We start from the raw sequence: 25601 nt of genomic DNA, 5'->3' as shown, positions 1-25601 counted from the left end.
GGATCAATCGTAATAAACATAATCGCAGCCCAAGATAAGATGCATTGGAACAGATTTATTAAATTCCCCACAATATATAAAATGCTACAAAAATTCTCCACCTGCGAGCTACAGCATTATCATGCATTTGTAATGATAACATATAATGCATAATCAATTAATATATAATCCCATTCTGCCTGCATAAGGCATTCTTAACACTGTAAAGTATAATTAGCTGATTCGGAATGCGGGGGTTTTACTTGTATGGGAGTGTGTTTCTACACTGTCTTTGGCTCCGTGTTGAGGCTTTTAGAAACTTTTTTGTAAGCAGCTTAGTTCAGGAGTGTATCTTTGTTTTCTGCATTTGTGCCCACGGTGCAGAAAGTGAGTAACAGTTTCCAGTGAGTGGAGTATCTCCAGTGCGCATGGCACAAGGCAGCACGGCTGCACTCAAGTGCAAATGTAAATCCTCTGTTATCTGAGGACTATACCTCATTAAGGACGCACCGGGATACTCCTTTAATTCTGCCAACTGCACAACATTAAATGTCTCATTTAATCTGCTGGCTTTCTTCTGCAGAGGGATGCTGTAGTGTCTGATTTGTATAGCGGAGAGTGAGCTCACCATATGCACTGATCACAGGATGCAATGTGCCACTCTAACGTCCACATGAAAGCTGCGGCTCCACTCCACTCCACAGCAAGGAAGCCTGAGGATTGATGACTTTATCTGAGAGCGGGAACTGGCTTCTCCTGCGGCGCATAAATCTCTAACTTGCAGAATCCCGAGCGTCATTTTTCTGGAGGAACATTTTGGTGCAGGGGAGCCAGAGGATACTACTACTGCTGCTTGCATTTGCACAAAGAAGCGTTCAGCGCGTCCGGTTGGATTTTAAGCTGCAGTCCACTTCCCAACCAACTGCATTGGCACAACTGTGTGAGAAAATGTATCCATCATGAAACAATGCGCCGGCAGCTTTTCTTATGAACTCTTCCAGTGGATCTGCAGATTCCCTTCCACAAGTGGAGCGTTTTTCTGCCTTTCCGCTCAAAAATCACTTCACAAGTACAATGGGACAACGTGGTGGGCTAAGTGGAGGGAATGTTGCCTATAGAAGTGTAGTGAGAGTGCAGGGCAGTGACTTCCAGAGGACAACTGCAGACGAGTGAATGCCGTCTCCGATGTGGAGCTTGTCGCTGTCCGACGCGCGCGTGGTGCTGAAATTTGGATGATGCCTGGCCAGCGACTGCAAGGCTGCCGCTCCCTGCACCTCAACGAGGACAACGGCCGCTTCGTGCTGCTCGCCGTCCTCATCATACTGTACCTGCTGTGCGGCGCTGCGGTCTTCTCGGCCATAGAGAGGCCTTCGGAGCTGCGGGCTCACGGCCGCTGGAACGGGACGCTCCACAACTTCAGTGAGACCTTCAACATCAGCCTGCAGGACCTCAACTCCTTCCTGCGGGAGTACGAGGCTGCCATCGCCGCCGGGATCCGGGCTGATGCTCTGAGGCCACGATGGGATTTTACAGGGGCTTTTTATTTTGTTGGAACTGTGGTGTCGACTATAGGTGGGTGATCTATGCAGCATTCACTCATTTCCCTGACCTTTTGCTTGCAGCCATGGTGTCCTTTAAATACTTGTTGAAAAACACGTCTTGTTCCATATAAAACCATGTAGCCAACCCCACATGAACCCTCCCAAATACAACACAAATGCATAGTAATCAGCACACACCAGTAAGACAGTCATAATTAAATCTTTTAGTAGGCATTGGAGTCTGAATGCTGATCCAATTTGGGATCTAATGCCTTGATGAAGCCACATTCAAGACAAATAAGTTGGAGAATATGAATATGGCGTCTGTTTGTCAAATAATCATATCATTACTGACAGTCTGGATGTCAAAGGGACTGGATCTGCCATCCCTGCAGGCTGCTTTCTTTCCACTGGCTTACATACAGAATAACAGATTAACATTTTTGTTTTTTTCCAGTCATGTGTTACATTTTGGCTGTGAGGGACTTTGGCAACGGGGGCGACATCTGACTCGCCTGCCAGGAACGGCACACTCATCCCTGGCTATAGGACAGCACCCATGGGTGCAGTCTCTCTCTTTTTTGTCACATTTCCATTCAAACCAACAGGAATGTCAATGAGAAGCCCCGTCTGCTCCCCCTCATTTAACATTTACTCGTGCAATAGGTCAGAAAAGAGCAAGTGTCCCTCGCAGGGCACCCCGAGGGCCAGTGGTGTGGTGCACTGCATGGCTGATGGCTCCAACACCCGCCAAGCCCTCGGCCCCTCCCTCACCGGTGGGTAGAGAGGAGCCACAGCATGTAGGGAGTGAGTGAGTGAGTGAGTGAGTGTGAACGGGTGAACAAGCAAATAGAAACACTCTAGGTAGTCATTTTAGCTGATAGCTGCTGTCTATCTCTGACCTTGCCCTCAACACACATAAACACACACACACAAACGCACACACACTGTATGTACACTGTGATTCCTCAGGCACCTCCAATTAATTGAAAACTGTAGCAAGGAGAGCAATAAGGAAAACTGATGGCTGTGCATGAGTGCGCAGAGAGAATTGGATCCACATGAGCAAGAAACCTGTCAGAACTTTATTTACTGTAGACCTGCCATGAGAGCTTTACTGGCTCCTCCACCTTCTTCCACTCAGATACACAAAGCTCCCAGGCAGCCCGTGCACGCAGCTCACCCAGTCACAGGAGGGAACCACAGCAGCTGTGTTTGTGTACATGTCTGTGGCAGGATGAAATCCTTTGTGCTCCAGTTGTCATGCAGCAGCACGCAGTCTTCCCCCGACAAGTAGGATCACATAAACTGACTCAGCTGCTTAGGGACGAACACAAAAAAAAGTGGAAAAAAGGGTGATGTCTCTCTCTACAGTATTTGTCTTTTTCATGTGCTTGCATGGATTTCTGTCTAGATTTCCATCTCACTTTGATCTCCGACGCCCCCCTACCCCTCCGGCTTGTGTGCTACTTTTTCTGCATGCTTGTGAGCCACTGATATGAAAGGGATTTGGGGGCCTCCCCACACAACTCTTTATCAGAGTGGCATCCCCCTGCGCACTCTAGACACTCCTCCCAAACACTTCCCGCCTCTGACTCGGCTGTGGCAGAGGCTTCAAATCAGCTGTGACACTTTGCTCCCCTTGATGTGCCTCCACAATATCACTTTGAAGAATGAAAGTGAAGCTGTGGCCACTTGAGGCGCTTGTTTACCAAGAGTTCTGGCCAGATTCAACGGCCATTAGTACCGCACCTAGTGTGTAGTTTCCCAATTTCAGGAGACGCTGCAGAACACAAATTGTACATGGCAGATTTTTTTAAACCGTGAGCTAGACAAATGCAAGAAAATCAGCTTTTCGACTGATTCTTTACAGTTTAAGCACCTTTTTTTGACAAAAATCTCATCTCAAAGTTAACTCAATGGCTGTTCTGATGCTTTTGATCATAGCAAAGGATGTTCCTCAGCAAATGATGCTGCCCACTTGTCATGAAAATGTAGGTGTTTGAATATCCATTTTTTCAGAGCATTCTGAGGACTTCATGTCCATGTTTGCTTAAAAGAAAATATTGATTCTGAGGTCACAGAATGAGCTTCCAACGTAAACACTTGTGTATGTATTGATCCATGGTGCCCAGCGGTTTAATTGTAATGAGTTTTCCTGTAGCACTCTGAGCAGGTTCACATTTGAAATGCTCCAACAACTATTAGATGGATTAATGTGACATTTAGAGGAAAATATTGATTTGTCCAGTACTTTGGTTTATGACCAAATATCTGCAAAACTAACCTCCGCATTTGCGTCAGCTGTGCTTTGTGTTTGGTGCTAAATTAGCAAATGTTAGCATGCTAACATGCTAAGCTAAGATGGCAGCCAAATGTTACCTGTTAAACAAATTAATATATATGGAGATCTAGATCAGGCCTGGCGGCCATGAGGGGTTTTTAGGGGTGTCAGCCACATCAGTTGTATTTTTTGCCTCTCCTGTTTAATCTTCATGCTGTAGAGGTAAAAACAACAAAGATTTTGAGATAGATGTGACCATCACTTGGCTGTTGCTTCAGAACCCTGAACAGCGACCTGGAATGCATCTGTAGGTGAAGCGTTGTCTGTAGTACTGAAACAGAGAGTGATAGATATAGACAGCACATTTCACTTAGTTATTTTTTGTAGCCTGCTTGTTTTTCATAGTTGTAAACAGAACTTAAAACATAGCCAGAATTCAATTTCCCCATTGTAACAATCCACAGGCAGAAGGGGCACAACAGGGAAGTGAAAGGACAGTCAACACGAGAGAGAGAAGAGACATGCAAACCATAAGCAGCTGTCTCTGAATCTGTCCCTCTGCTTAATTTGACTGAGAATGTTCATAAGTTTTAAGAAAATATTTAGGACTCTGCTAACGCTATGCTCTCCTGTGCATGCTCTGATTAATAAATGTACGCTTTGATTATAAGACAGTAGAATAGTGTTGTTTAGCCTTTCAGTGGCTGTTGCATGGTTAAATCAATGCAGTTTATTTTTTGTAAGAAAAAAAAAATGCCCCTTCCAAATTTTTCACAGCCCCCTCAGTCCCTCTATCCTGGCACCTGGCCTGATTTTGACACAGCGGCGCTGCCACCCAGTCTAAATGCCAATCTGTCCCAGCGGCCAATCACGGTGCTGAGATGAAAAAATCAAAAGCACAAAAATTCACCATTCTGAAAGAGACGTGTGTAAAACTGCTAAAACAACACCTTGAACAGTAAACAACTTCTATTACTACTCTTTGTAAATGTGGCTTTTGAGTGTGGCAATCAGTTTGCATACAAGTGAGTGAGTACCGCCTGTGAGTCCCTATAAGCCATATCCTTGGATAAACATCCACATTTTAGCTTTGTCTTTGTGAGAATGTTAGCATGTTGACATCAAAGCACCGCTGTGCCTGAGAACAGCCTCACAGAGGCACCAGTGTGACTGTACACTCTCATCTTGTTGAAGCACTGGATTGAAGTTGAGCTTGTTTTTGTCAGCATCAAACTCCTGGTGTTGTTGTCCTACATTTTGAGACACAGCTCTACTGTTGCATGCTCATTAAAGAGGGCACAAGAGTCTGCTCTGTAAACAGAATTTCTATTAATAAGAAAGCTATTTATAAACCTCAAGGCTGATTGACAGCTGCTGACTGCCAATTAGGACAGCTCCCTGTAACCGGTTGTGGGCCTGGAGGTCTCCTTGTGAGCTGCTATGATGACATTTTGGAGAAATACTTTGTCAGGTTTGAAGTGCTCACGGGGGGCAGTACTTGTCTGAGAATCAAGTGTACTTAGCGATGCCTGTCTGATCTGAGACTTTAAACTTGTTGAGATCGAGTGGGATAAGCCGGCTAGGTTAGGGCAGTTAGCTGTTCTGCAGTTATGAAATTCAGCTGCAGATTCGGATCATCTTCTGGGCTATTTATTCCCGGGTATAGACTCTGTCGTGCCTCTCTTTGCCCCTGGCAGCCACTGCAGCTCCTAGCTCCATCACACTCATATCCACCCACTCAGAGAAGCCACAAAAGCAGACAAGGCAAAATAGGACAGTTTAACCAACTGCACAATACAGGCCCTGATGCAGTTTGTCCTTTAAATAAGGCCTGATTTAACCTCCTTGCAGTCCACAACTTGTGAAATGAGGGTAAATGTCAGAGGAGTTAAGAGAAGATAAAATCCTGTTAAACCCGGAGCTGTGCTGCAGCAGGATGACAGGGCGCTCTGCCCTCAGGATACACTGGGACAAGCGTCGCCTTTTCCCTCACAAGCCCATGATCCCAGGTTAAAATGTGATATTTAAATCAAAGCGTCCTTATTAGGCCTAATTTAAACTGTAATGTACAATTTAAATATTGACACTGAGAGAGGTGTTAAAACAACTCTGTGGTGTTTTCTAGGTTGCAGTTGTTAGTGTTACATCAGACTGCATTGGAAACGGCTCTCAAAAGTTAGCTTAAAGCTGCACTAATCAACATTTCCACATTAACAATGGATCGATTGACTGTGCGGTGTAAAAGAATTTGCTTGTAGTGACGAACCCACAAAGAACAGTCACCTAAATCTGAAGTTCCATTCAGCTCTACAGAGCATTTTAGCACCTTTCAGCTCATTGTTTTGGTTTTACATACCACAACTTGACTTTGGTTCACTGTCATGACGCTCATAAATGTTGTTTTCACAGTAGCCCGCTGTTTTAGGCAACATTGTTCACTCCATGCCTGCCACCAAACAGTAAATAGAAAGAGTTAGGGACTAGATGGTGAATATATTGAAGCATTTAACAGCTAAAGAGTTCAGGACTTGGTGGAGACCAAAAAAGAGCCAAATGGAGACTGAATATTCAGCTTAAAGGTCCAGTGTATAGGATTTAGTGGCATTTAATGCTGAGACTGCAGACATGAATATTTCCCCATTTGCCAAGCATGAAGGAGAACAATAATGGCCGACACAAAAACGCAAATGGACCTCTGTAGAACCAACGATTTGTTTATCCTTTCTTGGCTACTGCACAAACAACATGGCGGACTCCATGGAAGAGGGCCCACTCTGTATGTAGATATAAACAGTTCATTCTAAGGTAACAAAAACAGAATGAATCTTACTTTCAGGTGATTATAAATCAGTGGAAACATTGTTGTGAATACCATATACCTTTTCTGCCAGTAGATGCCGCTGAATCCTTCACACTGGACCTTTAAACTTGGTAGGTCACCTGAAAACCCAGTTTGCAATTAATGCTTATGTCTGTTTTTCTTTTTAAGATTATGTTTTGGTGCTTTCTTGCCTTTTATGAAAGTACAGTTTTGAAATTTGAAAGGGGGAGAGAGAAAGGGGACGATATGCAGCAAAGGGCCACAAGCTGAAATCAAACCCCTGGCCACTGCGGCAATGACGCTGCCTTTGTGCATGGGGCGCCAACCCTACCTACTGAGCTACTGGGCGCTCCGTATTGGTTCATATCTGCTGGATTTATAAATCAGCATACTGGAAGCCGTTTCAACTTTACCTAGTGATACTATGTGAATGTTTACAGCCTGCTCTGTTGCTCACAGGTGGACTCTGACACATTATAAAGCATGAACATTAACATCATAAACGGTAGAGTAGCATGTGTGGCAGGGCTCACTTACTGTAGCTGGATTTGTCCACTCAGTTCTGTAGTAAATGGACTCAGCTTGTAGGAGTGAGTCTGTCAAATAGTAGTTTGACATTTGATCATAGCACCCTCGTCAAGCTAACATATATACCGTTTATGACCTTAGACCACAGTGCAAGACTGTAGCTTCCCTTTAGGTTTCGCCAAATCTGTGCCAGTGGTGTCAGAGACAGCACTTTTGAGTTAAAATATGATATACAGTCAGTCCACAGTTTGCTGTAAAGCCAGGACACGGTGCCAAAATGCATAACTTTGCAGAGCTGCCCAGCTGTGTTGGGGATATCAAGTTTATGTGCGAAATTTGATTTTATTTTATAGCTCCCACCTCAGGCAAATCAATGTCTCTCACCATCCTGCCAAGTATTGTGAATCTCAACACCACAGATGTTACATGTCCAGCAGACTACAGAGTCCTGTAAATGAACACTAGATCTGACCTCCACTACAGAGCTCCAGAGAGGATATTTATTAGGTTTTGTATTCTCATTATATTACAAAAAATATTATCTTGTTCTCTCAACCTAAAAATCATTTGCTGTAATCGAAATGTAATTATTGGAGACACATTAACTCATTATGACATTATATTCAGTTTCTGAAGCAAGTATGCTGCGATAAAGAAATTAAAATTTTGTTAACTGAAGAGAACTACAAGCTTATTATGTCACGATCACAAGGAAAGATTTATAAATATTACAATTATTGTCCTCTCCCTCATTGTGCAGGGTGAGTAAACAATCAGGCCTAATGGTTTAGTGGGTGTTATCTTCCTTGTGTCATCTTCCTCGTCTTCTTGTGCCAATTTAAAAAGTGCTGATTAGGCAGTCCAATCTCAGCAGTGAGGAACACTTGTACGGTCTGCGCGACTATTACACGCTTGTCTGACCAGGGCCCATGTATCTGAGATGAAACTGCAAACCAAATTTGCGCCGTATAACTCATGAGTCTCTGAGGTTACAAGACAATGTCACCTCAGACCGGCTGAGCATGCATTTGGCATTTAAGCAGTTTGAAATGTCACATGATAGACTCGGTGGATTCCTGAAGGCAGGCTGTGTTTTTGCTTTGATGTCGTGTTCATATTTAGATTAACCGCTCGGTGCCGCCTCGCTGGGACAAAACCATCTGTGTTGTCGTTACTGTCGGTGTATGTTATGAGTGCGTTTACAGGAGGTGGGTGGGAAAGGTTTGCAGTCTGTGAAAGCAGATTCATCGGTGCACACCGTTGTTTGTTCTTGCCGTCTGTCTCTCACTTTGGCATTGTTGCTAGACTGTCCCAGACAGTCTGGACTTCTGTCTAACATCTATCTCAAATCTAACTACTTTGCTCCTGTGTTCAGAACTACAGCACACTCTCTTATTTAGATTGGTTCATTCAGTCATTTTGATCTCTTCATGCAGTGAGTTTCTGTGGGACAACACTGAGAGTGTGTTACAAAAGAGTCTTCTCATATTATACAAGCAGTGCATTACATAATGAGATGGAGATCACTTTACAGTCCATTGTACAGAACCACTAGAAGCCGGTCAGTACGACTCTTTATTCTGTACCTTGTCTCTGCTGCCGTCTTTTTTCCGTCTCTTCTCTTCAGATCTCCCAGGCTGCTCTGTGAAATCACAGACTCAGAGGAAATGTCACTGGTAAAAATGGAAAACAGAGGGCCTCCAGTCACATGAAAGGCACTGGGAGTCTTTTTAGACTGTGTGCAGTCCAGACGCAAAAATTGTGTCCCCAGTGAGGAAGTGGAGCTCGATTGCACCACTGCTGCATAGAAGGTCCAGAGGGCTGTGTCTTAATTAATTGAATTGCTGTGCAATTAATCTCTATTAACGGATCTGCGCAAATGAATGCAGAATCAGTAGGTAAACGGACAAGATTTTGGTATTTGAAGTGTTCTGGTTTCCATTTGTAGTCCAAGTGGTATTGACCAATCATGTTTGAGCTGGCTTTGGTTGCTTATAGGTCCATGTGGAGAGCAAAAGAAGTGGAATGTATTGGCTGAAATGCAATCTAAGATCCACACAGCTACTGTCTAAAGGTGTTTTAGCTTTTTTTTTCATTTATTTGCAATCATATGCAGATATCTGTTTAAAAATCTAATAAATGTTATAGGGTGGGGGTTCGAACCCAGGGTGGGGGAGCCCTTCTGTACGGGTTTGCATGTTCTCCCTGTGTCAGCGTGGGTTTTCTCCAGGTACTTCTCCTCCCACAATCCAAAGACATGCAGGTTAGGTTAATTGGTGATTCTGTCTCTATGTGTCAGCTCTGCGATAGTCTGGTGACCTGTCCAGGGCCCGCCTCTCGCCCAGTGTCAGCTGGGATAGGCTCCAGTGATTTCATGCCAGCCATCGTAGTTCTCCCCATTCCCTTAAGTCATTAGGTTACATCATCTTGGAACCATAAATGCCTGTAGAAAATTCCAAGGCAATCCATCCAATAGTTCTTGAAATATCAACCTGGACCACAGTGGTGGACTGACCGACCAAACAAGCAACATTTCCCTCCCTAGAAAACAGAAAAATAAATAAATAAAACAAACAGACTTACTGCTGAGAAAATTGAGGCAAACTGATAAATGGACAAATCAAAAAAATAATAATAACTGTTAAATTGACAATCACCCACTCAAAGAGCTTGATATTAGAGTCAGAGAAATTACCACCATTCCTCCCACTTCCTCTCCTCACTGGGTGCTTCCTGATGTGGAGTGGAAATGTGTGTATGTCATGTGTGCATGTGTGTGTGTGTGTGTGTAGAGGGCCAACCTGCTGAGAAGCACTGGCTTCAATAAATCCCCATCTTACTTAACTGCTGTTGTACAGGATGGCTGTGCACACCTCTGCGCTCTGTCACAGCGGGTCATAAATCTGCCCTGACTCGCTCAGGCGCGCATTCACCTACAGTAACTCAGACTGAAATCATCATGGCCAACTGATACCAAGATCATTTTAGAGGACACAGCAGATTTGCTGGGCCTCCTCCTCCTCCTCAAACTGATTAACATTTCACTGATTCTGCTCTTTGCACTGGCCAAGGCAAAGAAAGAATAAACTCTGTGTGCTCTTTGCACTCTGCAGTCCTGTGACCTGCTTCCTATCAGGGCTAATTTCAACAGCCATTTTAAATTATATTCTGGTGTTATATTTTGATTATCATCAGTTTCTCCGACAACCCAATTTGCACTGGTGCTGACGTCAATGCTGACTTGCAGCTATGAGAGTTTCAACTTTCCCCCATAAGCAGAAAAGTCCCCCTCTTGAAACTTTTAGATTGGTCGACAACCTTTGATGCAGTGAAAGTAAAAATTGTCGCCATGTTGCAGAAAGCCTGCATAGCAGATTCCACCAGCAGAACGTTTATCTGCATCTTGGGGTCATGTGTATAAATAATTATCAACGTTAATAAGCTAACAGCAAGTTGGCAAACAGTGTGATTTGGCAGCCGTCCATTTGTCTCTTTGTGTGAAGGAGGGACTGCTTGTGTGAGAGCAGAGAGACACAGGAGGACATGCTGCACTTTTGTATCTTAAAACTGCGCAAATGCAACCAGCATGCTGAAATAGTACATTGCAAAATATTTAAATGGTACCTTTTATGCTTTCCCTTATTTTCTGTCTTATATACTGTATAATGTTGCAAAGATGGATTTTCATATTAAATGTGCCCAAAGTTTCAAGAATTGAGATAAAATCATTCAAAAGTAATCTGTGTTAACTTTTGAGACAAGTTGGTTCCAGCTGTTGATGGATTTCTTTATATGGTCATCTGCTCCAGGCATGCTACTGCAAGTGTTTACATAACGTAGCCTACACTGCTACATAAGCTACATGCTAACGTCAGGGAAATATGTAATCTTGGTGGCCGATGTTGTTAACTTTTCCCTGATTTCAAGTCATATTCCTGCTGGAACATGTCCAGTTGTCAAGATTTTGATTTATCTATCTATGATTTATTCACAGCAGAAAGTTTGGCTATACTCCATTGCACTCAGTTCCATAGCTACAATGATGGTGTAGAGACCAGGCCCCCAGAAACAGCAGCAGACTTTGAAGCCAATTTGACATGATGGCCAAACTGTGTGACTACATCTTCCAGGTCCATCACCTGATGCCATTGGGCCCAAAAAGCTTTTTTTCCCATTAACTTAGGCTGCTCTCAGACCTAGAGTTCGCTTTGTTCCGAATCAGGGACTGCTTTTCATACAAAGTTGCATAATTGCCTAGAGTTGGTTCGTGCTCTCATGGCAGCATTTACAAGTGGACCAGATCAAATGCCTTGCATGAGGAAGCTGCTCTTGATTGGTCAGAGTTTCCATGCATGAAAAATAAACAAGACGTTGAAAAAGAGTACACTTGCAAGAGAAATGCAACACTTTCTAATGTCACAATGGAGGGACAACTACGCAGGTTGATTTTAGCGCTGGTCATCGTGGACAATATTGCTTGCTTTGTTCATTTTAGTCAAACCATACAGTTTGAAAACGAGGCACGGCTCCGACTAGAAAACAATGTTTTGATGCACATTAATAATCCTCCAGGGCTGTAACATGATCATGCTTAAGCCAAACAATTCGTAATTTAGTTCAGATCGAGTTTGGAACACGTTCTCAGCACAAACGAACAGCACCAGAGTTCGTTTGTAATCTGACAGAGACCACCTCTTCAAGAAGGTCTCAGTCTGGTTATTTTGGTGCGCACCCTAGTGCGATTGCCGTGTTCACAACTGCCCAAATGAACCGCACTTAGGGGGGAAACAAACTTGAGTTCGATTGAACTGAACCAAACAGGGCTGGTGTGAAAGCACCCTTACATTGTGAAGAAGAAGTCTGTAAATCATTTTTTTGAGTGTCACAAACTCCATGATTCATTTCACTCCCGGGATTTGATCCATTTGGTCTGATAACATTTCAAAAGTCTAGAGGAGTCACACCATTAAATCATTTTATTCCCATTCAAGTTAGCAGAGGGCTAAACTGGAAGTTAGTCTCTGATGGGCCTAACAATTTGGCAGAACTGGGTCATTTTAAACCTGGGAAGTCCATTTTTTTTGGCTTTACGCGCCACTGAGCAGCTTTCATAGGGATGAACGTGTCCTTACCTCCAACGCTGTGTCCAGTTCTCTTTAAACAACCATGGCAGAGACACTAAAATCATAAGACATGTAAATGCTGACCAGTTAGAGCAGACTGGGCATTTTCAGGAGGTAGGCTTAAAGAGACAGGACATAGTTGAATAGGTATTCAAGCACAGACAGCCTGATGAAAATATAGTTTTATTAAAGCATGTAGGCATGTTTTAGTACAAACCCGAAATGCAAGTATGAACCTAAAAATGAGCACAAAAGGTTTGAGATGAATTAACATTCTGTCACACCAGATTCAATCCTCGTTCCTTTGAGCCTCAGTCCAGACCTCTACACAGAGCACAATGACAGCGTAACACATGAGAAAACGAGGAGGCATGCATGACTTTTGAGCATGACCTTGCATCAGTCAGACAGTTGATCAAAATGTTAGATTACAAGATGACATGCATGGCATCATGGGTGGCACGCTAGCGGGAGTCTATTGGCTGTTGCATGTTACACATCTGCCTTCGAGAGGAATGACAGGAAACTCAAACACGAGAGCTCATTGAAAATTGGAAAGTAGATGCAGTGTGGGCCACTCATGTTGAATTTTTTATACACCAGTCTGTTTGGATTAGGGGAAACAACACTCCTGATCCTTTCCTTTATTTCAGCAAAACTGTGTGAGATTCTTGGTGAATCCACACCGGCCTCTGAGCAGATCAGCTGGATTTCAGCCAGCACAAGAATTTAAATCATTCAAGTAACAGACCTACATCTCTAACAGCCTGTATCCACATTAATTTGGCATACATTTGGATTATTAAATAATTATTATCCTTGGAAAACACCAGGATCACACGAGAGCTGAAAGTGTTGAAATGCATATATTTTGTCGTCATGCCAGCATTCACAAATTACTCAGCTACCTCCAGGCTGGCAGCCTCTGGCAGAGCCTCAAACTCATAGTGGGCACATTCAGTTAATAGAAAGTAAAATATAATTTAATTGTGAGCAACAGAGCATTGCCTCTTCGTTTCTCCGAGGCAGCTTGCTGTGGTTTGTCTAGTGTGATCCAGGATCATTATTGCAGCTGTCACTAACTTAGCAGTCCCTGACAGGAATCGGGTTTTTGCCCAGCCTTAAATTTCAGGGACTTGTGCTCTCACATTATCAGTAATGAAAAACCATTATATTGAATTATTGGCTGGGCCTCAAGCATTCATTTCCTGCTGGCATCTGATTCCACTGTTTTCATGTGGTGGCAAAAAAATCTGAACACATACAGTTCTTTTAAGGGAACAGTGTGTGAGATTTAGGGTGATTTATTGGCATCTAGTGGTGGAGACTGCAGTTTGCATCCAGCTGAAACTTCTCTCAGTTTGAATTACTTCGGTGTTCATTGCTCAGGAGGTTTGGAGCCGAATTATCTGGGGACATTTCTTCCTCTCCAAAACAGACGGACCAGGGGTCTCAACATTGCGTATGCACAAACAACCCGGTCTCACTCCGAAGTCGTCAAATCCAGCACTTGGGTGGTCACTTGCACCATCAGACACTGACGAAAAAGCCATCCTTTAACGTCAGCATGATATGCAGTTGGTCGCTGTTAAAGTTTACGGGTGCTCTGCAGTGTCAGGGGGAAACGTGGTGGGACAAGAATGGAAGTTAAGGCAGTGAAAGTTCAAGTAGGGTGAGAGGGAGTGGTGGTGGACAGGTCCAACAACCACCGACTTTCAACTGGGAGAATGTTGTTCATGTCGCATAAGATTCTACAGCCAAACCCTGTTCTTTTTTTCCTAAACCCAACCACATACGTTAGTTGTTGGAGGAAAGAAAATGTCAATTTGGGCTGTTGTACTGACATAGTGCGTTTATTTTGAAAGAGACTGTATGTAAATGGTAAATTTCCTGTGAAAACCGAAGTGTATTTTGAAAGAAGACAATGCATGTAACAGACATAATTTGACACGGTGTCCCAGAAAGTCCACAACATGACATTGGGGGGAGGCCGGGGGCTTTGAACGCAAATTACCCTATCAGGAGCCAGTGTTCAGTTCTGGTTACGCCATGTAGAAACACAGCAGTGCAACATGGCAATCTCCATACACGAGGACCTGCTCCTTGTGTTAATATAAACAACTTATTCTGATGTAACGAAAATACAAGGACTCCTTTTTGATTATACATTCAAGAAAACATAGTCATTATATTCCATTTCTACCAATTTATCCCCCTAAATCCTACGCACTGGACCTTTAATGTAACATTACAATGATACTGTCTGAACATCAGATCTATATTACCTAATATGCTGAACCTTTTGGGCTTATCACACTGATCTGAGGGTGATAGTGTTTCAAAAGCTCCACCTGGACAGGTGTGTTTACTTTGGGTAATAATACAAGAGGGCTTCATGCAGCTAAGCTTTTACTCAAACATTGACTGCGCATACAGTACAAGATAGTCGGAAACACAAGGACATGCACCCTTTAGATCATTCAGGGAGAAGCTATTAATCTGATGAGAGAGTGACTCCTCAGTCACATGAAAGGACAAAATCTGTTACCGTTTGCAGACGTGGACGACAAAGCCACGTGAATCTGAATTTTAATTTCGCTTATGTAAGCCCTGCTTCCCTAACTGCATAACAGTGGTCTTTTCAGGTCTTTTAAAATCCTGTGAAGATGAAAAACAGATCGAAAAATGAAGAAAAAAAAACAAATAAGTCTTGGCGCAGATCCAGAGACAATGCAGCATATTATTTTGACAATAAATCAATACAGACAGTGGCGGAGTCATCAATCCTCCCGGCTCTCTTTGCCAGTGAATTAAGTACTAAGATACAATTTAAAACACTCGACTCGATGCAGGTACGGAGAGGCTAAACAAATCACAAGATCAGAAAAAGAAGGAATGCAAGTTGTGTTTTATTCAAACGGTTTGTGTTTTTTTTCTGTAGATATTATCTCATTGCTTCTAACAGTGTGTCGATAACCTCAGTCTGTTTCTAATTACTGCACAGCCATGTGTAACACAAAACACTTATCAATGCTTTGACATGCAGAACAGATACCATTAATGCATCGCCTATATTGTGTGTGGGTGAGCTGGGTGTGAAATTCAAAGCCACATTGTTTAGTTTCAGGGCACAATAGAGATATTGTTGCATGTGTAGGCTCTGGGTCTTTTATTAATATGACTGTGGCCTTGATTTAACTTGTGCATGCAGCGCACAGACTCAACAATAAAGCTGCATCTCAATGATGTATGTGACCTATTCTATCATCTGCTTTTTGTAAACCTGGCAGCATAGTGTGAATGTTCCTATTATTATCCAGTCTGCCAGTAACCCTGGCAGATCCTCAGCAGATGGTTTGGTGATGATGTGTCAGATCTGGCCACGTTGCTGCTTCCTCAGCCCTCTGTCCTCTCCGCAGCCCCCCGCCATGCCACCCCATGACAAATGATTTCCTGTTCGTCACAGAAACAGAGTTATCAGAGGGACATGGCGTTTTCTGCTGCCGCTCCTATCAGGCCAATTTAAGAGTATTCCCACTAGTGGGACACAGTTGGTTTGACTGGGAGCTTGCTTTTAAGCTCGTTAATTGGGGACATGAAGAGGGAAAAGGAGGTCAAGGTTTGATTTCTGGTTTGCAAAACAGTTATAATGAATCTTTGGGTTCATTTTTCAGGCTCTCTGGGAGATGTATGTGTGTGTGTATGTGTGTGTGTGTGTGTGTGTGGGGTGGGGTGGGGGGGGGTGTTGTCTTCAGTGACACACAGTGACCTTCAGATTCAATGAATGTACAGCACATGTCCTTCATCCAAAGACGAAAACATGACTGAGTGCTTTTAGTTAGCCTTTATTCTCACGTGGGTATCCATTAGGAGCTTTGACCCATTCAAACTGGCTCCCCTGCTGTATTCTTTTTCTCTTGTAGATTAGTGCTGACTGTCCTTATACACCCACAATTATCAGTTGAACTCACTCACCCTAAAAGCAGATTTCTCCAGCGTGAGACTGAAATGCGCTCGGCTTTGTGATGCTTGGCCTTGTGAGGCTATTTTCCAGGAAAGTGAATCAATATGTCTTTTTCGGGATACTTCGTTTCATAAAAGGTGTCCATGCAGCTTTGCCACCGGGTCCAAGGTGAGCTCTGTGAAAGCTTCAATAGTTTGACAAGACATAACACGTTTTAAATAGATTCTTTTCATCTGTATTTTCTTTTTAAATAATGATTAAATAATGTATCCTATCTGCCAGTCAGTTGACAAATGTTTCCTTTTAGAAATGATGTACATATGAATAAGGTCTGCTGATATATATATTTTTCTTAAGGTCAACAAATGTAAAGACCAACAGCCTTATTCCTCTGTGCTATAGAGGTCCATTATTGTACAGAAACTATTAAAAACACATCAGTGAGCCACACTGTTGCACTGGGTGACATGTTCCTTCATTAAGATAAACATGGGCCCTGTTTAAACAGTCTATAGCGCATGATCTAATGCACATGGCACCAGTGCATTTAGGACGTATCCAACCACTTATGTAATGCACATAATGCACATCATCTGGGTGCAAAGTAAAGCACAAGGGGCAATGAGGATTTATATTTGGTTCCTTAATTAATCATAGGTGTGTTTTGGGTATAACATGAATTGAAAGCCAAAAGCGCATCTGCACCTATAGCACGCTGCTATTGTCATGGTGGATTTGGCAAATTGGAGAGGCGACCAGTTTTCTGCTGAGAGTTAACGCAGTAAGAGCAGTAATGTCACTGCAGCAAATATCATGGGACATTTAAGCAGCAAAATTAAAAACTGTAGTTATGAACTCAACAGAGGAAACAGAACTAAACTTTTAGCTCCTGAGATAATCAATGAAGTTACGCTGCTCTTCAGTGCCTGTGTTAATGGGGAGTCTGCTGCAGAGCAGCTGTCCACTGCTGCGCTGCAGCTCTGCAGCTCTGCAGCTCTGCTTTGTTCACATTTTAGAGGGTGAAATTAATATTTTCCTCAGTAATGATAAATTATTGCACTCATCCACAACCAAACCCCTGTGTGTGTAACAAGCAGATTGTACATGTGTTGTGAACCTTGGTCAATAATACAGTTGCTCTCTGCTGCCTCCAAATAGCAATGCACCAACAATGCACCTGGCTGGCTGCACCTTATTTTTAAGACCTACCCACCCATGGGCATACAGATGGGTGCACGTACATTTGCTGCTGACACAGCGTGGGTGCTGGTCGTGAAAATGACAACTGCATTGGTCTGAAACTAGCAAAGACAGTGGTGCTACGCTGTGCGACATATACACTGTCCTGTTACCCTAAATATTCACTAAAAAAATCTGTCACAAATATAAAGTTAGAATATTTTTAAGCAAAAAAAAAAAACAGTGGGAAACAAATTTAATAGCAAATGTTTGGTGCAAAAACGCAGCAAAAATGTCTCTTGTTTAAGCAACATTTCCTATAAAAAGCTAGTGTTTCCTGCTGTTTTAGCAAATTATTTAGCTTTTTCAAAAGATCAAACTTGTGACAGATTTTTTTTTTACCACTTTGGGGCAGCAGAAACACTGAGATATTATAACTTATTTAGTTAATGTAGTGAACTTTTTAGCAAAACTGTTGCTTATTTACAAATCCAGCAGACACAGGGCAACATTATAATTTAACTGCTGACATACTGATTCACTTCCACCTGGTGACTGTGTCCAAAATCCACTCTCTTTTAGCTCTGTTTTGGTCTCCAGCAACTCCTGGAGTAAATTCATCTTGTCAGAGGATTTGTTGACAAAAACAAAAAACCTGAATGATGCAGCTCAGTTGCCAGAATAAAACTGTGTGCTGCATTGTGCGTTTCTACAAACCACAGATATTTTACATTCATACATTTCACAATGACAGGGTTTCTCACCAGGATGAGAAGGGGATGGTGGATGGCATGAGGTGAGGGCAGCAGGACACCATTTGAGAGTAACAAAACCGTGATATGTTTTGAAGAGAGTTTGGTTCAGCTGTGTTTGCAGTGATCAAACGGGGTATTACAAGCCAAAACAGCTTTCTGAATCCTAACCAAGTGCTTTTTGTGCCTAATCATAACCACATGTTAAGTGCAGTGTTGTCACAACATTAACTTGAAAACTGAAAAAAAGTTTCAGCACATCCTCTTGTATGACACAAACAACACAACACCAACATGTATTATGGTGATTGGGCTGAATACTACCAGCCTTATCCACTCCACTTATGACATCTGTGACCATAGCTCTCTTGTGATGTTTATATGCTTATTGGGAATCATTTCCACTGCCTCATTGTTTTCATGCGCAGACTGCTATAAAATAGCACAATTCAATATATCTCGCCAAAGGAAATGTCACTCCGCCAGGCGAGGAGAGTTTAAACAGCGCACTTTATAGGTTTGGATTAAATAGCTGCTGTTAACTCCTTTGTGCTGCATACTCTTGAGATAATGAAATACCTGCTGAGTGTTGCAGACTCCGAACAGGTCTCCTTTACTCAGAGTGGCTCTTTGGTGTAAAATCTGATGATTGATTACAGTTTAGAGGCGAGCGGTCGACTGAGTGGAGCAAATGAAATGCAGAGTTCATCAATACTTGTATTAGCAATGCTCTCGGTAATTTGTACTATTTGTTTAGGTCCCGACTTTACTACACAACTTAATGGCCCATTGTAATTTGCCATCGGACTGTAATGAAAGCTGCTGGCTCTAAACTGTGTCAACTCTGTGATTACTGCTGAGTGCATGTGGTTTAAACTTGACCGCTGGTGATAAAAGCTGACCTTAGCCCTGACATCGCCGGAGATCAGCAACAATCTATTTTCATCTAACCCCCCATTTTTATCTCCCTGCAGGCTGATAACCATTAGAGCATCTTCTTCTTCTTCTCTTAAAACTGACAAGTGGTAATTAATGGATACTAATGGCACCATTTCCATCACGTTCCTTCTGATTGAATCTCTAGTGTGTGATTATGAGTGCAAGCATCATTAGCCATTAGTGCATAACATCATTTTCTATGTTGAGTTTAGCATACTGTATTTAATGCTAATGAATAAATATTCTCCCAGGGCTCTGATTTAATTGGATTAGCACACATATGATTTTCTGGCTTATCAAGTTCTGCTGAATTAAATGACTCTTCATGGCTCGGACACAGTGGAAACATTATAGTGTTCACCGAGGTCAGCGGCAGGATCATTGGTCTAGACTGGAGGCTTCGTAATAATTAAGAGTTTTAGATTCTGAAGTGTCTGTGTGTAAAGTCACACAGTGTTTAGTTTTAGCTTGCTTGTCCTTTGCTTTCTATTATTGTTCTGTTTTCCCTAATGTGTCCTGACACAGTAGTCTGGAGTAATGGCTCTGAAATGCTACACTGAATCGATGCCTGGTGCCTTTTCCTCTCTTAGGTAATTTACTTGGTAATGAGAGACGGTGCGGAAGACTGTCTCCGTGCACACTGAGAAGATATAATCTGTTTTCCCTGTTATTCAGTTGGGTTAAAAAGACTTGAGCTGCTAATTAATTAACCATGAAACACTGAAATAGGATTCCACTGAAGGGCTTAATTTGGGTAATCACTGCCCCTCTCTTTCCTGCCATCCAAGCGTCCCTCGGTGTCTGTTACTGAACTTTGTCACTCTCTTTTACAAAACCGGATAATTCAACGTCTGGTGTAATATATAAAACCTACACAAGTCTACCTGTGCATGCGCAAGGCCATAAGGTGTGTGTACATGTGTGCACACGTGGGGGATGTATCCCCTCTTGTCTCTATGAGGCAATCTGTATCAATCAGCGCTGATCTAAATGACCCGGCATGTCAACAGCAAACCCACGAGAGAGTGGTTTCAGGGCGACAGATAAGGTCAAAAAAGCCATTTTGAGTATCATAAAGGAAGTATCATCTAGATATTGTTGTCATTTATTACCTGACAAGGATGGTTATAGACAGTTTGGTGAAAAAGGGGGGAAAGGCGCTGCCCTAATGCTCCGAGAAGACTGAAATGGAGGATAGCCATGATGGAAAAATCAATTAACCTTGGCCTAGAAGTGAACTGGTTGATCTTTCAGCACGATTTTATTTGTTGACAAATATACCATCTGCTGTTCTGTGGATAAGGGGAATGACACTGTGTGTGTGCGCTCAGGTGTGTGTGTATGTGTGTGCTTGCAGTGGCCCTGGGATAGAAGTACTGTGTGTGTGTGTGTGTGTGTGTGTGTGTGTGCAAACAACCATATAACGTATATACATAAGAGCAGAAAATGTGCATAGGGAAAATCAAACATAGTAGTTACCACAGTGAAGAACATATGTAAAAGGGTCCTGTTTTCTACATATTAGATGTTTTTTCTGGAATATACATTAATATTTTGTAATGATAAAATCAGTTGTAATATACTGATTCCCAACCTGGAATGGCACCCTAACACGGACTGCATAAAGGAAGTGGACATAACCACCAATACATCACCCACTGGTTTGTAGACTACCATTTTCAAGCTTCGAATTTGGCATCTTCGCTGTACCCATCTTGTTTTTTTGGAGCCAGAAGTGACCATATGTGGGCGGGAGGGTGGAGCCGAGGAGGGGTGCTTGTTGGATGTAACTTAGGTAGCAACCATGGACTAATCGATGGACAATGCGTCTTCATTTTCTGCAGTTATCGCCCATGCACCCGTTTAATCACAGGTGGTGCCATTGATTGAGAGTACATCGATTGGCACACATAGCTGTAAATCATGATGTCATCAACCAAACTTTAAAAAACAAACACTTGAACATGCATAGGCATAATAAGAACGACCTAAAATGACAGAGACTTTGGGAAAAATGTATGTGATATAGTTTGGTTTATGTCCCTTCCAATAACATGAAGGAGGTGGGGTTTATCAGCTATACTGCAGCCAGCCACCAGGGGGCAATCAAGACATTTGCCTTTACTTTAATGTAGGTATCGTGCTGTTCATCTTTACTATACAGTCTATGGTAGCGACTTGTCAATCACAAGGGGATGCCAGGAGGCCAGGAGCCAGTAATTAAATAAACATTAGTAATTAATGTATAAATAATTAGCCAGACCACTGTTGAAGGGTCCAGTGAATCCTCTCCTGGCACTCATTCTTTTCTCTATTTTAATGCCTTTTCAAATACACTCTGGTACCTTATTTATATTCAAAAACTGACAATAAATTGCAGTGTGAATTAATTTTAATTTTATTGTGAATTACATACCCTGCTTTATCATCTGTTTTACTCTAAATGGGACCATAATTTACAATTTCATGCTGTATTGAAGAAGACTTGAAACGAACAATTGAGACCATGAACTCATCAGCAGGGTCATTTGCTCATAGACTTTTAAACAGTCAGACTTGTTTTTGCAACCAGTGGAGTCGCCCCCTTCTGGCAATGAGAAAGAATGCAGGTTTAAGCACCTCCACGATGGCTTCACTTTTCAGACCTGGAGATAATAATAAATCTGAATGGTCACAAGATTATGAAAGGAACTTGACTGTACTTTGTTCCTTTTAGCATGGCTCTAGGGATGGATTTATCAGTCTGTCAACCAGTCCGCCCCTCTCGTCCGAACAGAGATATCTCAACAATAATTTATAAAGACATTCATGGTATCCAGAGGGATATCCTTCTGACTTTTTCACCAGTGCCACCATCAGGTTTACATTGGTGGTTCAAAAAGGAGAAGTCAGTCTTTGGTTGGACTGCTCGCAGCAAATGCCCTCACTATGGCCATGACCTGTCATGAGGGCTTGAAAGCACACAGCCTATTTGAAGGCGTCACAAGCAATGAAGGTTGGAAACTACTGCAATAAACCATAGGGAATGTTTTTCTGTCAATATATGATCCTCTCTTAAATATTTTTACACCTCCTCTTAAATTAAAGTGTCAGCCTTCTTGCAGTTATGGTGCTTCAAGAGTTTAAAACATGATTTGATCTTATGAAGAAAAACAATATTGTGCTCAAATACTCAGGCACTCATCAACCAATGTTAATATCAGAGCCGCGCTGCAGCTACCAAATCAGAGGTGCACCTGTGACGCTCGATGAGAGTGAGAAGTGCTCCTCGAACATGCAGCAGAATTCATAAACATCCTCTCCTCTCCCCTCATAACCCCTCTCCCAGCTTGAACACTCAGTCTAATTGACTAAGAAATCAGAAGATAGCAGGAAGCCGAACCACACAGCCGAGAGAGAGAAAATATTCAGAAGGCTTACCTAAGCTTGTTCCTGGCATCCTCCTCCCCTCAGTATAACCTCTGTGTCCTTGTTTTTACTGTCCCAAGAAAAGCAATACACGGTAAAGCAAATACTGACGTTTATGTAAACACACCCTGTACATACACATGGCTTTACACAATGCAAATAAAAATATACTTTAATATTACCTTATGCCAGTGTGCTATTTAATTTCCTGAATCAATTGTAATAAAACTGAACACATAAAAATCCATGCATTTAGTGAAAGATGGTGCGTTCAATTGTCCTTGGACATTGTTCTTGTTTTTAGCCATAAAAGGTTTACATTGAGGTCTGTCCTGATGCCAAACATTCGTTTTGCTTTTGGTTTAGCACTATAAAATATAATGCTGGTTTCACTAGAGGTGCCCAGTTTGGTTATTTTCCTTCATTCTCTCTGACTTCACAACTTGCAACTTCATTTGCAATGCAAAACACTGTCTTGTTAATTATCCCATAGTCACTTTTGTGTTGGCCTCTTTGAGCATTATGACTTAACAAACACTCATCTTCCATAGACAGTCTTGTATCAGCTTCAACTTAAATTATTATCCAGTATTTTTTTTTGCATATTACTTGTGTGCACTCCACTCAATCCCCTCTTTTACATAGATTTTATGGCACACAATATGATTTAAGCGTCATTTAAAAAAACATTTAGATTGGAGGTTGTTACGCTTTCACGCACCGCTTCCCTTGTCTCGGAGACATAATTTTTTGTGGGGAAACTGAAGTCATCTTGTTGGAGAAAATGTGTTTTTGGCCTCAGTGAGGGAACTGCCTGATATATTTCTTCTCTCTCCGCAGGTTTTGGGATGACAACGCCCGTGACAGTTGCAGGCAAGGTGTTCCTGATCTTTTATGGGCTTCTGGGCTGTGCTGCCACCATCCTTTTCTTTAACCTCTTCCTGGAGCGCATCATCACTCTGCTGGCCGTGGTGATGAAGGCCGTGAGAGAGCGACGAATCAGGAACAGTGGTCTACTCCCTCCAGGCATCCGCCATGACTTCTCAGCATACTCCCTCCCCGGCTGGAAGCCCTCGGTGTACCATGTGATGCTGATTCTTGGCCTGTCAGCCATCACTATCTCCTGCTGCGCGTCAGCCATGTACACCCCCGTGGAGGGCTGGGCGTACTTAGACTCCCTCTACTTCTGCTTTGTCACCTTCAGCACCATCGGCTTTGGGGATTATGTCAGCAGCCAGAGCGCGGCTTACGAATACCAAAGCCTCTACAGGGTGGCCAACTTCCTCTTCATGCTAATGGGAGTGTGCTGCATCTACTCGCTCTTCAATGTCATCTCGATTGTCATCAAGCAGGTGCTCAACTGGATTCTGGAGAAAATGAGCTGCTTGTTTTGCCAGCGCTGCAATAAGGCAAGCGCCCTCCTGGGCAGACGCAATGCCATCCGCCCGGGCTTTAAAGGTCGCCAGGGTCGGCCTGGCCAGCCGCCAGACTCAGATGGACCATGTGATAGTGATACCGAGGGGCGCAGACTATCAGGGGAAATGATCTCTATGAAAGACTTGGCAGCTTCTAACAAGGTGTCGCTGGCCATCATGCAGAAGCAGCTGTCTGAGTCGGCCAATGGATACCCCAGGACAGTCTGTGGCAGCTCACGCCATAATGGTTTCTCTGGGGGGGTTGGCGCCCTCGGTATCATGAACAACAGGCTGGCAGAGACGAGTAACTCCAGGTAGAGGACAGAGTGAGACATGAAATATGGGAGCTCTTGATTGTCATACTGTGTTACAAACCCTGAGGTGGATCGCCATAGAAAAAATGTCAAGGCTTTTGAGATGGATTGCCGGTGTAACTTTGTATGCATGACACATATGATTTTTTGGATACTTTTGGTTGGAATTACAAGCCTGTGGTGACAATACAGGTAATGACAGTGATGGTTTTGGTGATGATTTGATATTGATGGCATGAAGAGAGAACCACAGTGTCCAAAAAAAACAAACAAAACACAAGTTGATCTGGAAGCATGGGGATCACCCATCACCCATTACATTAACCTCAAACCCAACCCAGAACAAATCACTGAAACGACAGTGTTAGTCTGCAGAGGTCTGCTATATATGCTCAATATATCAGCCTTATACAGCTGTAATGTTGTGCTGTAAAGAAGCCAAGGGAAGCATACAGTGCAGTCTTTCGCCAGTTTAGTTGAATGTACATACTGAATGCTGATATACAAAAGACAAGTGTAATCACTGAATGACATAGCACATACTGATCTATGCATTATACTTCTCATGCATTTTTTGCACCATTACTAGACCTTCCATTGATTGTGCGAACCCCATTTCTTTCTTGGCACACGTCAAGTTTTACCCTCAGGTGATTGATGTAATGTCTGGGGGCGAGTGTGTGGGTTTAGCTAAGCATGGCTGTGATGTAGCTGATTTCGACGGGGCTGTAGCGAGGGGCGGTTTTTACAGTGTGCCACACTAACGGGCTGTAAAGAGTAATTTCCCATTGCTCGAGATGGAGAAAAGAGCAGAGTTGAAGAATGAAAATCCATTTCTCGTGAGAGAGGGACTGGCCTCCTTATCAGCCCAGAAAATGCTTCAGTGGCCAAAGACTTTGACTTGAAGGGTAAAAGAAGGCACCACCCAACTCTTTCTCTCCCCTCTTTTTCAAGCGCACAGCTGTCTGCAAGGAAAACAAATGATAAAGGTTTGCAATGTATTAATTACTCTTTGAATGCAGAATGTAGACTTGTGTATTTATAAAAACAGAATAAATGAGAGGTAAGTTTATGTTTGTTTGAAGTGAAATATAAGGGAGAGGAGGGAGGTGGAAGGAGAGTGAACTAAGGATGGTTTTATCCTGTAGGCACATTACATTAAATGATGCAGATTGAAAGTAGCCGGGCCAATCTCAGATGCTGGAGTGGATAACAAAACCCTGAAGGATTCTCTCGCTTACATTGATTTATTTTTTTGTGGGGATTTTCTGTTCTTGTCGAGAGTGATGTCTTGCTAGATACATGGCTTTCTCTCTTTGAGAAACAAAGCATAATCCAAAAGCCCGCACAGGCT

General features: G+C 42.7%; 1 protein-coding gene across 1 annotated transcript; it reads left to right on the top strand.

Moving 5' to 3' along the window:
* Nucleotides 1-490: 490 nt before the first annotated feature.
* On the top strand, nucleotides 491-25225 carry kcnk12 (potassium channel, subfamily K, member 12). The gene is made up of 2 exons (XM_049601138.1): nucleotides 491-1551; nucleotides 23359-25225. Exons 1-2 carry the CDS (start codon nucleotides 1212-1214, stop codon nucleotides 24249-24251), a joined length of 1233 nt encoding a protein of 410 aa, XP_049457095.1. The 5' UTR covers nucleotides 491-1211; the 3' UTR covers nucleotides 24252-25225.
* Nucleotides 25226-25601: the final 376 nt, after the last annotated feature.

Source organism: Epinephelus fuscoguttatus, linkage group LG16, assembly GCF_011397635.1.
Source record: "Epinephelus fuscoguttatus linkage group LG16, E.fuscoguttatus.final_Chr_v1".
Lineage (NCBI taxonomy): Eukaryota > Metazoa > Chordata > Actinopteri > Perciformes > Serranidae > Epinephelus > Epinephelus fuscoguttatus.
This window is presented reverse-complemented; position numbering and strand designations above follow the sequence as displayed.

Excerpts from the sequence above, each read along its gene's own strand:
- kcnk12 (XM_049601138.1), top strand. The coding sequence starts at position 1,212 with ATGATGCCTGGCCAGCGACTGCAAGGCTGCCGCTCCCTGCACCTCAAC. Across the intron at positions 1,552-23,358 it reads AACTGTGGTGTCGACTATAG|GTTTTGGGATGACAACGCCC; the intron begins GTGGGTGATCTA and ends CTCTCTCCGCAG.